The sequence below is a fragment of the Onychostoma macrolepis genome, chromosome 25 (genome assembly GCF_012432095.1).
Source record: "Onychostoma macrolepis isolate SWU-2019 chromosome 25, ASM1243209v1, whole genome shotgun sequence".
Taxonomy (NCBI): Eukaryota; Metazoa; Chordata; class Actinopteri; order Cypriniformes; family Cyprinidae; genus Onychostoma; species Onychostoma macrolepis.
In genome coordinates, this window is record NC_081179.1 from 16,145,735 (window position 1) to 16,164,831 (window position 19,097).

The 19,097-nt window shown below is 37.2% G+C and overlaps 1 protein-coding gene across 3 annotated transcripts in view; it reads right to left on the reverse strand.

Annotated features, from left to right (window-relative positions):
• Positions 1 to 12,627: 12,627 nt before the first annotated feature.
• otud7a (OTU deubiquitinase 7A) overlaps positions 12,628 to 19,097 on the reverse strand; it is an 89,263-nt gene continuing 82,793 nt past the window's right edge. For all 3 annotated transcript variants that reach the window (XM_058767219.1, XM_058767220.1, XM_058767221.1), the window contains 3 exons: positions 16,402 to 16,516; positions 15,595 to 15,679; positions 12,628 to 15,315 (listed from right to left, as the gene is read on the reverse strand). In XM_058767219.1, coding sequence (XP_058623202.1) covers positions 13,798 to 15,315; positions 15,595 to 15,679; positions 16,402 to 16,516 — 1,718 coding nt within the window. In that variant the 3' untranslated portion in view covers positions 12,628 to 13,797. The remainder of the gene's footprint in view (positions 15,316 to 15,594; positions 15,680 to 16,401; positions 16,517 to 19,097) is intronic.

Consider the following 19,097-nt stretch of genomic DNA (forward strand, 5'->3'; position numbering starts at 1 on the left):
TTTTTGACTGTGATATATGTATTACATAACTTTTGTTACTAGTTCAATTTGGTACTTAACTTTTCCCCCCACTTTGCTGTCCTTCCGACATCCTGTAAACTTCTCCATAATCTTCTTTCCTAAAGAAACAGCCATGCCACGTTCTGATACATTCAATAGAATAGAGAAAAGACAAGATGGCTTCCATACAAATCTGCAGTTGTCAGTTCCAACATTGTCTTCCCATGCAAAATAGGGTCAGTTTGAATAACTGATGTTCTCAATGCTGATGGAGGATGACGTTTTAGTAGGATGCTATTGCCAAGGATGCTGTTGTGCCACAACTTTCTCACTTCTGGCATTGTGTGACTGCATTATAGAAGAGTTGAGTTCTTGTTTAAAAGATGTTACCAAAGGCTTCAGGATCGAATTAATGAATGTTCACGTCGCATAGTTGGAATTCAGTCGTTTGTTGGTTTCAGAAAAGTGTTTTATTGACGAGAAAGAACTGAGGGGCATTTTAAAAATATATATTGCACACAAAACTCATTTTTAATGGAAACAATCAAAGAAGGCTGACAGTTTTCAACATGGATATGCAAAATAGACAACGTTTGATTTGGTTGACCTTCATTCACACATTCAAAAGGCTTTTTTGATTTAATATAGTCCAAGAAATGCATATCTGTGAATATGTCCCCATACAAAACATTGCCTTTATAGTCCCACCAGTTAAAGTTGGACGTTTCTGTGTAAAGATCACTTACTGGTGAAAATTACACTGTGTTTTTGCAGTTAGATGTTCCTCCAAAGAACCTATGGATATGTAAATGCCATACAGTGATTGTCTATCCAGGTAAACAAAGCAAAACACTTCTTGAGTCGCTAGACAGTGAGCGCAACTTCAGAAATGGATATTTACAATGTCATGTGGTTACAAACATCATTTAGTTGAGGTCTACGTAACGGTAGCCTCTTATTTGAAATGGTGGAAGTGGATTTAAGTCTTAGCCGTGGCTTAGTTTCGACTGTTGTTTATGTTTTGTCTCTTGCTCAACTCAGGAGACACTAACTGCTTTTGAGGGCTGTGGTCATTTCTGTTAGTCTGGTCGTCTGTCAAACCATGTGGTTGGGTTTGAACAACCTCACAACTGTAAAAAAAAAAAAAACACAGGGCGCCCATTTGTCTCTGATCCCCAGGTGTTGTGACCTAGACCCCCTCATTTGAGGAGAATCATGCAGATGACCCCCTACCGTTTGCCAAAATTCATTTCAAATGAATACGCCGACATTTCTCATAAGGTAAAACCCCATAATCCGACACTGTGAAAGAGCCATTTGAAAGACTGAACGCATCCTCGTCCATTGCAGTTTCCATGCGACTTTTCTCTCCGACACCTGTGAAATCAGTTCCGGTGGTCGATGTTCCTGATATGGGAACAAAGTGATTTCAAATTTCTCCCTCTCCATACATACCAGTCAAGCACATCGTGCAAACGCTCTCCTATTGTAGAGATTTCGATAAGTGTTGTATATTGAATCGTAGTGAGGCACTAGCGGCCTCATGCTGTCCTGTAGACGTTCGCCGCGTGAACTCGACTTGCCTTCCTATTGTACGTATCCGTCTGTATTTTAACAATCTATTTTAACGACACCGTGTGATGCCTGCTCCAGTGACTACATGACGCTGGGTTTCTATTTCCCAGCACCTCTGTACTTTGTACAATAGCTCTTCTCTAGCAATGGCCAGTTCTGTTCTCCATAACCTCATTCAAAACAACTGCCGCATAATGAAACCGTTTTTATTTTAATTTTTTTTTTTTTTTTTTTGATTTTTATTTGCAATCAACCAAATCACTACAGTGAAGTATTACAGTTGTACAGTTCCTTGAATTATTCAGATTATATTATTGTTGCTGGTCTATGGTTGCTCTGCTGTACCTTTTTATGATCTTTTATTTTTTACATGTTAGACAATATTGTGACTATGTCCTATGCAAATATGAGAATTAACAAGAATTCGTCAAATAATGTATGTTGTCTTAACTTGTATGCATGAAATAGTGAAGTTTACATTTGAGAATAAATTCATAAATAAGAAGCAATGCTCTGACTGTGTCCTTTGTTTGTTTGTTTGTTTAACAAATATAATTTCCAGGTTTTAATTTTGTACAATATACATATGTTAATATTAATATTTAATATAATATATTCATTTGACGTGTAAGCATAGGTGTGAACGGCTATTTAAAATGTTTAAATAAATATAAAAAAAAATACAAATTATTTGACATTTTGAAATATATTCTTAAAATAATTTACGATTAATAAATTCCATTAAATTAATTTAATAAATGTATTTCATTAATTGAAATATATTATGATTTTATTTTATTATTTATTAATATGCTATTTGTATATTATTGATTATTTAAAATATAAAACATTTAATTTTTTTTTTTTTTTAATATAAAACCTTTGATTTAGTTTAATTTATCAGCTTTTTTCCCCAGTGGTTATTGTTTATATATTATTTTTAATAAATTATTGTAATTATTTTAATTACTATTGTTATTTAATTATTTTAATTATACATACATTTAACGTTTTATTAATTATATCATTAATTACTCATTAATAATTAATGATGATATTATTTAAAATAATTTATGATACACAGACACACATACACGCATACATATATACATGCATTATTTAAATGTATATATATATATATATATATATATATATATATATATATATATATATATATATATATATATATATATATATTACATTTTATTTACTTTAAATTAGTTTATGTATTTACAATCTAAATAAACTTTTATAAACTTTTTTTTTTTTTTTAACCTAACAATCAATGAATTTAAATAAATTATTTTACATTATTTTAAATAAATTATTGTAATTATTTTAATTATTATTATATTATCATCCTGGACAGGATGACCAACTTTTTTTTTTTTAAGTAAAAGTTGTCAAACGAGTCAAAGCTGTCAAAGAATTTTTCTCATCAGGCTACAAAAATCCATCAAACTATAAAGACTTGCTCATTTGTATGCTCAGTAACTTCATTACAGACTCTGAGACTGTACTCCTTAAAGATATCCCTGACATACACAGTATTTGGCAGCCCTGAGCACACTGCAGTCCCTGGCTCTGAATATCAAAAGCTTTGGCACGCAGAGCACAATTCTAGGCAGACTTTGCATCACAAATTCACCCGAACCCTTTACCGCACAGCCAATGGCTGCACTTGTTGCTCAGCAGGACGCCAATAAGAAGCGAGAACAGAGAGACGCCTGTTGAGTGGAATAATGCGCTCAAATACGTCCGTCTGCAGGAAGTACACCTTGTTCTTGGCATTAGTGCACTCATGCAAATATTTACTGTAAGTGATGCAGGGACATGTCAACAGAGACCACAAAACAGGTGGCATTTGTGTCTTCTGTCTAGTCATTTGCAACACTGAACAAGGCCTGTGTTGAATAGAGGGTCAAGATCGTGAGAAATCAAAGGAGCAATGTGGCTGGCACATGTGCGTCACGTCATACGCCATGTGTGTAAAGTGATATATTTCACACAGAAAAGACTGTTTTGAAAATCTGGACCACTTGCAATATCAAATAAGGGCCAATTCAAAACTAAAGAATGAGTGGCCCACATTTTGTCCCACTCAGTTATGCAATGAAGCAACACTTTCAAAATTCACAACCACCCACTAACTGGCCTGTATTTCTCTGGTTATTCTCATTTTCAGGCCTGTTAAGAAGAATGAAAATGCTAAAAATATGCTGATATAGAGCTGGTGTGTTCCTCACTCCATGTGCTCACCTCATGCCGCTCTGTCTCTCCATGATAAATGTTTTTTTTCTCTTTCTGTATCAGATACATGCACTCAGTTATACATTCCCTTGATTTTATGTCCCGTGGTATTTGTATAAAAACTAACAGATTACAGCTTTTTATTAATTAATTAATTAATTATTTTTGTTTTTTGTATAGCCACATTAAAATTTGAAATCTTCAATTGGTGAAAATCTAGATAAAGCGGGAAAAAATTATCATAAACCATGTCAATATTTATAGTGTGAAAAGGATTTATATTTATTGTTACACAATTTACAACACCCAACAACTTTGCGATTCTTCCCCTAAAAGATTTATTTATTTACTTTCCATAGGTACGTGTATTTGGTTAAAACAGAGACAGCAATTTCCAGAGCATGCTGGAGAAAAAAACAAACAAAAAACATTTTATTTGAGTCTATTTAGAATTTAGAATCAAAATTAATTTTTGCAAGAAATATTTTTGCAATATATTTTTTTTAAATGCATACATTTATTTAATATCTTGGAAATATGGAATGGAAATATAATTCGCAACCTAAAATGAAAAGGGACATAACTAACTACTTAAAGCAACTGTATGTAGTTTTGTGACTGTAGCGCAGTGTGTGGAATTCACGGTCGTAAATATACAACTCTCATAATTACAATGGATCGCGGTGCGCGTGCACGTTACTGCCGTAAAGCAATCCGCCATTTTCGCGGAATTTCCTACCCGCTCACTAAACAGACCTTTAAGGGGACTGTGAGAAGGAAAGAGAAACCATTCGCTTTATTAGAAGTCAGTGTACAGTGCAAGATTTTAAAACTGAGTTTTCAAGGTTTAAAAAAAAACCTGACATACAGTTGCTTTAAAAATGTTTTCTTTTCAAAACATTAAATCTATGAATTTGACTTTTTGATATGAGTAAAGTTATATCACCCTGACATTTCTAACAGCAATAAACAGAAACATGAATATTATCAATACCGAAATCACTAACATGCTCACCAGAGAAATGGTGTATTCAGGTTACTGTAAGTATAAGAGCGTTTTTAATGTATTTTTGAATAAATCAATAGATCCGGATGTAAGTTTTGCACCACTTGTATCTTGTAGGCCTATGTCCTGGGTCCAGCAGTCAATCAGACAGAAAGACAGAGACAGAGAGACAGCAAGACAAATCATTCATTTCTCTCCCCCTCAGTGAGTGATCATGCTGCAGTGGGAGCCAGTGAGTAAGAAAGACAGACCATGTGAGCAGAGAACGAACTGTTCCTCTGCTGAATGTGTGTGTGTGTGTGTGTGAAGGGGAAAGGAGAAAGATTAAAAAGAGAGAGAGAATATCATACTATTTTCTTTCTCTCTCTCTCTTTCTCTATCTGCTTTTGGTTTTCACCAGCTGGGATGCTAAATGGGAGCCTGCGGTCAAATGATGTGAGGCTGGCAATCATTTGACAAGCATTTCATTCAGTTTTGTGGCACAGCGGCTTATTAATGCTACTGAGTTTAAAAGAGAAACGGAGCGTATAAACTGCAAATATAAAAGAAAAGAAGGTGTGTGTGTGGGAGACGGAGAGAGGCAGTGAGATAAAGAGTGGGTGAAGCCGTGTGGTTGTGCTGGGTGATCAGGATTCGAGCTTCACGAGCTCAGACTGTGAGTGGGTGTCTCTGTGGGTGCCGTCGTGGTGTGAATCTCCTCTGTCCCTCACGTACTCCAGCATGGCAGGGGGGAGGCACCGGGTGGCACTGGTCTGATCCTGATTACATTCTTACCCACTTTTACCCACTTCCTATCTGGTTTAAGAAATCCTAAAACGATGTAATGCAAGCAAGACTGGCATAAATTTGCATAGCAAATTAGCTTACTCTAGATAATTCAGCCTATTAAAGGCGCAGTTCACCCAAAATTAAGATGTACTCACCCTCAGGCCATCCAAGATTTAGATGAGTTTGTTTCTTCACTGGAACAGATTTGGAGAAAAGACATTCCAAGACATTAATTGATGGACTGGAGTGGTGTGGATTATTGTGATGTTTTTATCAGCTGTTTGGACTCTCATTCTGCTGGCACCCATTCACTGCAGAGGATCCATTGGTGAGTGTATGTACAGTAAGTGATGTAAGTGGTGTAATGCTAAATTTCTCCAAATCTGTTGCAATGAAGAACTCATTTACATTTTGGATGGCCTGAGAACAAATTTTCATATTTGGGTGAACTATTGCTTTAAGCGGGAAACTCTTTTATATTATAGAGAAAAAAAATGGTAACACTTCACAATAAGGTTCATTAGTTAACATTAGTTAACAACATTAGTAAACATGAACTAAGAATGAACAATACTTCTACAGCATTTATTAATCGTAGTTAATGTTAATTTCATGCATTATTAAAATCACAAGTTGTGTTTGTTAACATTAGTTAATGCATTGTGAACTAACATGAATGAACAATGAACAACTGTATGTTCATTAACTAACATTAACAAAGATTAATAAATAGTGTAATGAATGCATTGTTCATTGTTTGTTCATGTTAGTTAATACATTAACTAATGTTAACAAATGACACCTTACTGTAAAGTGTTACCAAAAAAATAAATAAAAAAAACAGTCAAGACCCATGAAAATATCATCAGTTTATAATGTACATTACTGTGTACTGTGTTGTTATCGATAATTGAAATGAAGCTGAAATAAAATAAATTAGAAATAGTAGATGATTTAACTTACCAAGTTGAATTAAAACTTAAATAAAAATAAATGAACGCTAAATAGAAATATTAAAAAACTAATAAAAAATCACAAAAGCACATACAAATATGAATGAAATTATTAAAATAAAGATGAAATAGAAAAATACAAGCTAATTTATAATATTAATAAATAGTTCAACAGTACATAATCAGTATTAAAATAACACGGTGGATTAGACTTAAATTATTATTATTATTAGTTTTAGTATGTAAATTAGTTTTTTTTACAATTTTGGTGTTCTTTTCCAGTAAGTAAGTAACGTAAATCTTCATTTTAAGGTGTCCTTATTACACGTTACATGCACTCACTATTATAGTAACAGTAATTTATGCCTAATTACATGCAAACAACCCTAAAACAAACCCTAATCCTAACCCTAACCACATAGTAAGTAAATGTAGCTAATTAATATTACTATTACTATTCACTGAAACAAGGACACCTTAAAATAAAGTGTAACTAAGTAAATAAATGGATAAATTAATTAATTAAATACCCGGAGAAAGAAAATCGTGTAAAATATGACTTATTTTCATAGAATATGTCCTGAATTTTTTTTTTTTTATACCAACCAAATTGACCAAAAGGAAACATTATCATTGTATCAACAGAATAAATTTTGTTTCTTTGTAGGGCTGAGTTTAAGCCATCCTGGATGAGACACCGTGAGCAGGGAACATCTTTCTCTGGGGATACATAGATCACAGACACACCTCAACTAGCATCTATAATCTGAACAGGCCCGTGTACAGTATATAAGCCGACTGAACAGGTTTATGGGAGCACTAAGTTCCTGAAACCAAAAATACTTCAAACTTGTGGATCAAAGCAGACTTCGATGCAGTGTTCTTTCATTTAAGGCACTGTAAATTATTTTTCATTGCCTTGCAGGAGTTAGCAAGGTGGACAAAACCTGATGCATGCTGTCCTTCTACGATTGTTGTACAAACTCAAAAAGCTCAACTACCTAAAGTAGCTAAAATGGTACATTTTTGGTAAGGATTTACCATTTCCAATCAAGAAAGTCTCAAGCAAATTTCTCTGTTTAAATCTTTCATCATTTGTCTATTAGTATTAGTATTTGTCTTTCGTCTATTAAAATTGCCTAGACTGATTTGAATATTGTGTCTATTAAAACTGCAGCTTTGTTGAAGATCTAAAGGTAAAAGCATTGCTAAAACAGCGGTGATCCATTTTCCATGCTGTTACAGTCAGTCCTCTTGTTTTAATTTAAATGCTCAATGATCTTGGCAGAAAATAAGCATGCATATTTATTAGAAGCTTCATTTCCTCTTTTTGGTCTCATTATGTCGGAGCCAAAACAGACACCGCTGTTACCAACATGAAAGTAAAGATGATAATTAGCGTTTCTGATAAGGGCTTTTGTTGGAAAATTGCTTCCATACAAGTGGCAACACAGATCACAGGGTGTGTCTCCATCTTGGGGCTTCTCCGGTCTCTGCCAAAAGAGCAAAGCTGTTGATGGTTTCAATTGCAACCATAAATCTGGTGGACACACAAAAAAGAAAAGACAGTTCTTGTTCTCTCTCTTTGCAGTGTCTCACTGTCTCTTTCAGAAAAAAGGACCCTCCCACCAGTGAGTATTTTGGTTGTTTCCTTTCTTTGCTTGTCTACAGTACATCGCCTCCACAGGGTGGGCGGGTTCACCTGTACAAAGACCTTTATGTTCTCCTTCACTCTTTCTAACATTTTATGTTTGATTGGCTACACAGACAACTAGTGCGCAAAATAGGATGTGAAAAAGATAAAGATACTTATAAAAATGTTATAGCAACATCTAAAAGGGCTAATGGGGTCATGCCAACCTGCTAACCCTTGTACAACAAGAAAAAGGCGACAAGAAATTGCTTAGGAACATGGTTAGGAAAGCAAAAACAGGTTTACATGAAATAGATATATTAGCTTTTAGCATACTAACAGGATTAATGCAGCCATGCTAACCTGACAACCCTTGACTACTTGATATAGCTAAATAACCTAAAGAAAAAATACAATAAAATGGTTGGGGGCATTGGGAACATCCACAAAAATACAGGTTTGCATGAAAGAGATATTTTAGCTTTTAGCTAATGCAGCCATGCTAACCTGATAGACCTTGACCCCCTGCTGTAAATGTCTTACAGAAAAGAAAAACACAAGAAAATGCTTGAGGACATGGTGAGAACAAAAATGCAGGTTTGCATGGAAGACAACAACAACAACAAAAAACTTAGATAATAAGTAATAGATAAGCTATGCTAACATGTTAAACCATGATCCCTTGCTGTAAATATTCAACTAAAACAAAACTGTCACTTCAACACTTGTTTAGGAGATTTGTTAGACATTGTATACTTGTTGTTTTTATTATTTATCACTATTTTTTAAAAGCAAGCTATTCAAGGCTGCATGTTACCGTGAAATTACCACAGGCAAGCATATTTTACTCTGCTTCACATAATGCCTTTGAACCCATGGTAGAGTGGTGTAATGCTTTAATAGCATGAAATTTGTTTGTGGTATCAACAGTCGGTAGAGTCAAGACTGTAAAGTGTGGACTGCGTACAATGGTACACTATCGCTGCCTTGTGCTGTTATGTACTGTAAGGCACAATAAAGCATTGGCTGCAATGTCACAAGACCTCTAGTCCTAGAAACACATGACAGCATGCCATGCCCCAGCTGAGCTCAGTACACTTTCTCCTTCTTCCTCTCCACCAATGAAGGAAAGACGTGGATCACAAATACCATGCGGCAAAGAACTGCGTGACCTTATACTGTCTCTCTCTCTCCCGTTTTATTTTTCTTCTAACATTTTTCACATTCTTTTGAGAAACTGTAAGCCGCCAAACAGAAAGTCGGATTATTGACGAGAGACTTCTGAGAAAAAAAATGTGGGCAGGGTGATGTTTTGAAGAGAGCTGTGCACAAACGCAAACTAGGTCATGGGAGAGCCGTACAGGGGCCGTTCTGCTGATTGATAGATGGCAGTGTGTCTTTGCATCTCTGTGCGTGCTGCTTTGAACAGAGATGAGTTCACATGCCTCCTTGAAAAGAAAAACATCTTTCTCCTTCTACTTACCCCTTGAGAGGTCAGGGCCCTACACGTATGTCAGTAATATTTTGGTTTTCATGTTCAGAATATAGTACAAGAAAAGGGCTCAGATGTTTCTTCAGAGAACAAGGTCTAAGTAATCTCACACATGTGTCTTTGAGAGTTTCAGAAGAGATAACATCTCACATTATGCTTGGATTTGCCAAGTTTCCAATCAAGCGCCTTCAATCAAACATCAGAGATTTGAAAATGAGCTCAAATACCTCTCAAATAAAATGTTTGCATGCATGTTTTTACGCACAAATATGGTACGAGTTCCAACAATCGTGTGCTTTTGATAAACAAGCAGAAGCAGTGCTACACTATTGTATGACTTGGTGAATTCTGACAGCAATCCCATGAATTGTCATGAAAGGCAAACATTAAAATTACTGAACAAAAACTCAAAAGGTTAAGTTTTCATCTCCAACAAATGACAGACCGGAAGTTTTCCATTTACAATGGAAGCACATGGAGTTCCTGATCATATGCGCAAGTGTAAATTATGGATCTGCTTTAGACTTTGGATGCGTTGAAATGTTTTACTTTTTGCGGCTAGACTATATGAGACCACCAGACCGGTTGTGATTCTAATCCAAACTTCTGTGCAATTAGGAGTGAAATGAGACAATCATAAGCGAATGTTGGAGATAGTGTAAATGCGGCTTTAGGATGTGTGATAGCAGTCCATGATGGTGTTGTATACTAGTGCTTCTGTATGATTATGAGGTAAAATAAGGGCACAGAATCACACTGTTGAGACTCCCATAGTGCCTGCCCACCCTAAGACCACCATGCCTAAATAAAACATAAATTAGGTCACTATTATTACTACATTTAAGTAAGTATACTACTTGATACTGTTAAGAAGCCCCACCTACCCCAGTCTCTTTGAAATCCACTGATAAAACTATGGTGAACAAGTTGCTAAGTCACTTTACATCTTTATGACAGCTGGAACATGGTTCAATTCTTGGGAAAGTGCCCCAGTTTCTGCATCAGCAGAATTATATCTTCCATACCATGTGCCCTCAGTAAAATGTGTGGGTGTGTCTGTGATCGTTTTGCAAAAACTTGAGAGTATCCTGTTTCATGACTGTCGTTAAAACATCTCACACATGATGCAAATGACATTTGTCGATAACAGATAAGCCACCGTCGCGTTTTGCAATTCAAGATATTTCATAGTCTCAAAGGGAGAGGGGCTTAAAATATGCATGACTAAAATTTTAAGGGTGACCCAAATCATAGAGTTATTTACCTCCCGTTCTTTAAAGTGACCTGATTTGCGTTTTAAGTCTCGGGCCTCTAAAATCTTTTGTGTATAGTATGCGAAGAATGTCCGTCTGAAGTGAACATGCAACACAACAGAGAGTTCATTGTCAGGGCGAGACTTTTCTAGCAGATGTTAAACAGGTGACCGGTGGGGCAGCTGTTTGGTGCTGCGTTTCATGCTAATGCTATGGTCCACGACTGACAGCAACTACTGCAGGGATATAAAAGCCGAACACCGCTAGACGTGCAGTTTTATACTAGATTCTATTCTAGTTTTGCGGACTCAATCATATGAGAAGTCAGACAGTCTAATGTGGGTGTTGTGTACTGTAGACTGAAACAGCAGCTGAGGGCGCTGCTCAAATTACAGAACGTTGAGGAAAAACACACACGCAGACATGCAAGTATGCTAGCACACAAGCACACACCTTTCTTCCGCAGGAACAATTAAAAGAACCACACAGACACCGTATTTAACAATAAACTAATCTTATTTTGTCTCTTTTTCTCCTGCTATTTACATTGGTACCTAATGTGCAAATTAATAATTTAAAGTAGTGTAAAACTCTCAAATGAATACAAAATCATATTTTACAATTCTAAGACGGTGAGAGTCCCATGAGCTTGTCGAATATAAAGGAGGGAGAGGAAAAGCAGGAAGATGGGAAGCGAAAGACACATGATTGTGGAGGTGTAGAAACGTGGGAAGAGAACGAAGCAGTGGACATCCTTGGCCAGGAAAGACAAAACACTTACAGAGACACTGTGTTGGTTACCTGGACACTGCCACACAACAAAACACAACAAGCGCTGCTCTTATGGTAATCTTGTCCATGAAGTAGAAAAGCACTTGGTTGGGCCTTTGCTTAGCAGAGGCACACAAAGTGGCTAACATGCTAGTCATGCTAGTTGACTTGATTGGCGCAGTTATCTGTAACATCCTGATTTTCTAGCACACAATGAGAACTAGCGCTTTGAGCATGTATGTTTGTTAGCCAGTTAGTAGCTTAGCATGTTGTTGTCTGTGATGGTTTTTGCACTGTTGTGATCAATATTGGCTTGTACCATAAAATGTACCATTTTACATTTAGATTTGGTCTGGCAATATTTCCTAACCAGAATAAATTAAGAATAAATTAATCAGAGATTTTGTCCAATCTAAATACGACCGTGTCAAGCAACATACGAAAATGTTGTCTATCGCTTGATTTCACTGGGTTGCTTCACCCAGAGTGCAATCTCATTGGTCTATTAAACATAAAACATGTTCTGATTGGCTGTGAATTTGTTGTGTCTCCGAATTTTCATTTTCATTATACACATGAACATTTCAGCTACTAACATTCCACATTTCACCAAGGACATTTTACACTGCTATGTAGTCTATGATAGTCAAAAACCTAAAATGCTTTCAAGAGGTAGATTTGTACCTTTAAATATCCAATTTTACATTTATAGATTTAGATGTTTCTATGTATATTATAATCACAATTGTGTGGTTAAGACTAATATTCCTGAGGACAAATGAAATGGAGGTGAAGAACCATTTTGGCACATGAGAGGCTAGCATGGCAGTGTTAGCATGAGTGCTACAGAATGTTGATGAGCAGTTGCCAATTGCTTGTAGCCAAGCTGTGCCATCAGTGAAAGTATAAAACAGTTGACAAATACACAGTTTCATAAGCTTTCCACCTTTAGTCCACTGCTGAAGCATATAAGGGTTTGCATTTCATATATATCCTCAGGTAAGGTGGTTCTTTTAATTTAGCATTCGCAAGCATGACTGTGTTATATATTGCAAATACAGAAAGCAATGAATGGAAGTCAAAAGCTTACTGTATCGGATGTCAAGTTCAAGTAGCACACAAAAGTGAGGTTTCATCTGATATCATGATGGAATGCAAACCCTCCTCCGCTTTATATTACAACATACTGCAGTATATATATATATATATATATATGTATATATGTATATATATATATATATATATATATATATATATATATATATGTATATATATATATGTGTATATATATGTATGTATGTATATATATATATATATATATATATATATATATATATATACACACACCACAAAATCAATCCAAAAGCACACTTTGATATGCCACATATTAAATATTTTCCACCATAATAATCCCTGTACAGCAGACCTATTATAATCTTATCTATATCCCGTAGAATCATATGGGGAAAAATAGAATATGGCTGACGTCATGAATGCATAGATAAAAGGGGGAGGGGTGACAGTTGTTACCAAACTTATTGCTTTCAAAAAAATCAGAGTGCTGAACAGTGCATCTCCCTCCCTTTGTAATTATTTGCAATGCACAGCAAAATCAATGTTATTCAATATTAAGATTCCAAAGAGCTATGCTGTGAAGTATTGCATTATAATGACCTCTAAACAGAGTTTTCCCTTCCATGATTTGGGGAACTCCATTAGAGACTGATGTATGCTTTTACATCTCTTTCTGCAGGTACAAGGAGTTTTACAACATATACTGAGCAAAATGCACAGACGAGAGCTTTTACTCTAGAACAAGTAAAAGATTGAATTAAATCGGACATAGGACAAACAATAACACAATCTCTGGCCAAAGCTGTAAACTGATTCTGGTTGCACTTCCTGTCATTGTAAAGCAGTGTTCGTTTGCTATTGAGAGTAAAATAACAAGAATACAAGGAGGCCAATCTTAAATATAGTAGGAAAATGTTATGCCAGTTCTTTGTATCGCTTGCAAAGTGCAAAAAGGTGGTGGTGTTGCTGTTCTTTTTTCACACACATTAGGGGTGGCTATATATGTGTGCGCATTTGCAGGGCTATCCAGGTCGGTGCACCTTCACCTCTCGTTCCCTGCGTTTCAGCTCCTCTCTATAACAGTATGAGCAAAAGTTCTCTGTTTCGGGTCGGCCATAGAAGGTGCAGTTCTCCCTTCTGCAACGTTTCTGCTGAAAACAGTACATTGGGCAAACACCACTCTGCCCTTTGGTTTTGTCCTGCCCCAGCCAGGCATGGGGTGCCGGATCCTCATCTGCAAACTCCAGACAGTCCCGGATGTCGCCAGTGTTGAAACCGTTGGTATAAGTGTGGGACTTATGTTCCCCAGGCATGTTGTATGGGAGGGTGTCTATGGCATTAATTGTACGGATACCAGACATGCGGGCTGGGCTGTAGCTCTGAGAGGACAGTGAGCGGTTTTGCTGGGGGTAGGTAGCACAAGTTTTGAGAGTGCCGACCATTGGCTTGTAAGACTCATCTTGGTAGCTGGATGACTGCACATTGACATCCCTCAGATGAATTACACTGTGCCTCTGGATAGGTGGCGTATGGCTATAGTGAGCTGAAACAGGGACTGGTCCAGGTCTCTTAGCACCGTTAATAGGGGAGGAGAAAGGGACAGGGGACATGGAGGATCCTGGGATGGAAGCTGGGATGGGTATTGGGATAGGGGAAGCAGCAAGCTTTGGGCTTCCCCTTTCTTGGACCTTTACAGCCTGTGAAGGATTATGGCTAGGTTGCAACACCGGTGAGCAACTCTCAGGTGGAGAGCTATCTGAACACTCCCTTTGGAAAACACTTTCCTGTTCAGGCTTCTTTAGTGCCACCCCATTGGTTTGAGGCTTCTTCTCAGCCTCAGCCTTTCTCTTCTGTTCCTGCTCAGCACTGAAGCGTTCTTGGGCACTGCTTAGGTAGAAGCTGATCATCTCTTCATGGAACTGGTGTCGGTGGCTGGTGAGCAGCAACCCAGCGAAGATGAATTTGCGTTCACCTTGCATGGCTGCCCGAAGTATGTTCAGGCTGAGTTTGACATCTGTGCTGTACTTCCAGTTGTCCAGTGTCCGATCACCCGAGTTTTTGCCTGATCCTGGCGGTCTCTCAACAGGTGAACTACCATTAGCACGGTCTGTAGGAGAGGGACTGGTTGCCTTTTCTGAAGAGGATGTGCTAGCTGACTGGCCTGACTCCTCTTTGCTCCCTTTTCGCGTTTTCGAGTCCTTTTTCTTGGATTTCTGCTCTCCGTTTTCTACCGTTCGACCATTTGTTGAAGTGGACTTGCTGATCTTGCCATGAACAAGTCCTCCAAGGCCACCCATATTCTTCTTAAGTTTGATACCCAGAGTCTTGCTGAAGCTGCCCAGTTTGTTGGCCACTGAGTCTGCCCTTGTTTTGTCTTTGTCCTTTCGCTGTTTGTCCTTGTCCTTCTCCTTACTCGACTTGCCGTTATTGATGTTGGAGTTGCTGCAAACAGACTCCCGGTCCGAGTCCATGGATTCTGCCAGAGACTGTACATCCTCACCTGCAGAGGCAGTGGGCGACTCGGGCTGAGCCAAGGGAGCCTGTAATAGATGTATCAGCCATTAGGACTCAAAACTGTAGTCACTTTTAGCAGCAAGTACTGCTGTCAAAAATTTTAGAAGAGGAGGAAACAACCATGCTCCTGGAGGGCTACCATCCTTAAATCAATTATACCTGAACCAGTTATTTATGGTTTTCAGGATTACTTGACAACACAGCCAGGTGTGTTGGAGCAGAGTTGGAACTTATGTCTGCAGGAAGGTAGCCTTCAGGAGCAGGGTTTGCAACCCCTGTCAACCAATAAATGGACGACCACTTACCCTTGTTTCAGAAGGAATTCGAATCCATGTTACATTCATGTAGTTGTGCAGAAGGTTTAATTTAGCTTCCAGTGATAGAATAAGACTAGAGGGAGAGGAGAACATAGTCACACATCTCTTCTAAAACCTAATTTGTAGCTCAAAAGGTTTATCAGCTCGAATGAGGCATTGAATATTCTTGTCATCTCTTACGTGCCAATGAGGGGATGGAAGAAATTACAAACAATTTGAGGCATGCAACTAGGAACTCAATCAGTGCATAAATCTAGTCAACAGGGAATGATAGTTTGTATTTATCAGTCCATTATGAAGCCAATGGACTGGGGGCCAAATCATTACAGTTACTTCAGCACAGATACTTGTTTTGGTCTCTGTTCTTCCTTCTGTAAGTCATGACTGGGGTGGTGCTGCAGCAATTTATTTATATGCTTTAATTGGCTGACCTCTACAAAGTTACTCAGATTTGAAAACATCCTGTACAAGTCATCTTAACCATAAGACTAAATGCAAGAATATGCAAGTGATAAAATTTTGGAACATGTACAGGCTTAAATGACTGAAGAGCCGATCGACCTCTTTGAGGATAATATGCCCTGGTTCCATGTGCTGGGACCTTCTGGACAGATTTAGTCCAACTTAATCCCTCATATGGTAGAGATAACATATATATAGAGGCCTTCATTTGGCCTCAATTGACCTTTGTCTTAATTACCCCTCATTTTGGCTAGAACATGTTCATAAGTTATTCAGTTTCTCTAAGCTTGCTGGATGGATGATGGAGGATGAGAGAGAAAAGAGGGGTCTTACTTTGCCAGTTTAGCATTGTCGTTGTCATCCCTCCCCCACTCCCAGTCCCTCCCAGGGTCCACCGCGAAGTGCAGCGCTAGCAGCTTGTGCTCAGAGTCGGTCAGTGGGATGACGGCTAGAAGGGAGGGACAAAAAGACGAGATGAAAGATTTTGATGTAACCTTCAAAACCAGGTTGCAACCAGTTTCCAAACAGATTGAAGCAAACAGTGGACCTAGTTTTTGACTGGATACTAGGACTAGGGTAGAGGTGTACTTAGCTACTGTACTTTTAAAGGAATAGTTCGCCCAAAAATTAAGATTCTGTCATTATGTTTGATGTTACTTATCTGTGCCATAGCCATCATATGTGATTTAGCAGTAGGGGTGTGCGATATTGACAAAAAATTATATCTCTATATTTTCTGGGATTTTATAGATAACGATACATTAGACAATATTTTGCTGTATGTTATTGTGCTAGTACCTTAAGGACTGTCGTGGACAGCTGACTCCTAAAGTTTTTGATATTCTTCATATTCTGTGTGGTGGTCAGTTCACACTGATAGAAATTAATCGTTTCCAATAAGTTTAAACTAATTCTTACATTTTATGGGCATTTTACCTTTAAAAAAACATTTTTTTTTTTCTAAAAGTGTCTTTTGAGTCAAATTCTTGCATTTAATCAGTGAATTAGAATAATAAGTCTTTTGGGCTGCTACCAAGCAAATGAAATCAGTATCAACAAAATTCATCTTTGCAATGCAGAGAAAACACACACTGTAAAAAGTGAAAGTTGACTTAACTTAAAAAAATTGAGGAGACACGTTGCCTTAAAATTACATAATAATAAAAAAAAAAAAAAAGTTAAGTGAACAATTCAATTAACTTATTTTTTTAATTATCATTTACTTAAAAATTTTAAGGCAACTGGTTTCCTCAATTTTTTTAAGTTAAGTCAACTTATCACTTTTTACAATGCAGAAGCTGCATCTGAAATGGCATTTAGATGCATATACACACTGTTTAATGCAAGACATGAATGCATTTAACCTGCAATTACAAATTCATAAATCACGTTTTGATATATTAAACATAAAACGTTAAATACCGATATTAGAAATTATTTAAATAATAAAAGATACTTTGAATGTGAAATTAAAAACCGCCAGCAGGTGGCAGTAAGTGAGTCATTGCGATTGAACCGAATCATTCAAACGGTTGATTCATTCAGGAACGTAACGCCCTCATGTTGCTCAGAGACACAAAACAGTGCTGTGGCTGTGTTTTGAGTGATTTTTGTTGTCAAAATAAAGCAAAAACAGGAAATATGGTATCTAAAATGTAAGTCTCTTAATTAACTTCTTGTTTATTGAACTGTTCAATATCACATTTGTAATCATGGTAATTTGTGGAGCGTTATTTTTCGTTACTCTTCGTGTTAAATCGATTAACTAGGCTATATGAAGTGGTATAAATAGCCTATATACATTGTCTGCCCCCATGTCTTTAATTTTGTGATCATTCTAAATGTAGTGAAAGTGCATTGACAGCAAAGTTCCTAATCTTTGAGTGAAAGAACACACTTCGCGTAATAAATGCGCGCACTCTGTAGGCACTCCAAAAGCTGCTACAATGGTTTGTTTCTTTCAAAGAATTCTCAGTTACTCCTTCACTACAAGGTATGACAAAACTGCAAAAATGTAAGAGAAACACAAATCATATTTCCATGATCCCAACACCCATTTGACAGGAAAAACATTTCAACATTAATCAAGGGGTATGCTAACCGTAAGTTAACAGGCCTGGGTGCGGCACTGTTTCCTAAAAAGAAAATATCACGGCCTTCCATCCGTTCTAACTACTTCTCTTTTTCCCCCTTTCCCGTCACTGTATTTGTCGCTGTACCTGACTAGTCTTTTTAAACCACAGGCACCAGACAGAATGGAAGGGAAAAGAGAGAGTGAGTTGAAAGTAGAGAGATAAAGAGAAAGATTCAGTTCTCGTGACTGTTGGAAAATACAGCATGTTTGAACAGAGGACGTTCCAACCCCTTCTGTCACAACCATACACTAACAAACACGCACACACTGATAGAACAAACTGTCTCCTCTCCTCATGAACGGCCTGCCATTTGCCAGGTGACTGCTGGGTAGAACTCACGGTGTACCAATGATGAACATACTGCTCTTCGATGACTCATTTAAATGACACTATGCAGAGTAGGAGTGAGAGACATCGAGTCACAGTAATGAATAAATGTGTGTGTGAAAGAAAGAAAAGGTCAAGGAGAGAGAAAGTGTTTGTAGTAGGGCTGATAAAAATTTTTTTTTTTAAAAAAGCAGTTCAAATCACAATATGTCAAAATAATCACTTTTTTTTGTTTTATTATGCAACCCTAGTTTGTAGAGAAGTGTACCATCTAGCCATTTTCCACAGTAAGACATGAGCATGCTTGAAGCACACTTCCTCCCTGTTGAATTTTCAATCAACACACGACTTTGCCTCCCACCCACGTCTTTTAATTCACAATCCTGGCAACAAGAAGTGCCAAAAATGTCCAGCTGGTCTACTGAACATTCATACAATCCAAAATCTCAGTCCACTCTCTAAGAATTTCCAACTTTTATTCACTTCAAGCACATTTTGTCTTGAATATGTACCTTTCATTCAGTTTCTGTAAGTTTTCTCAAAAAACAAAGGGATTATTATCCACCA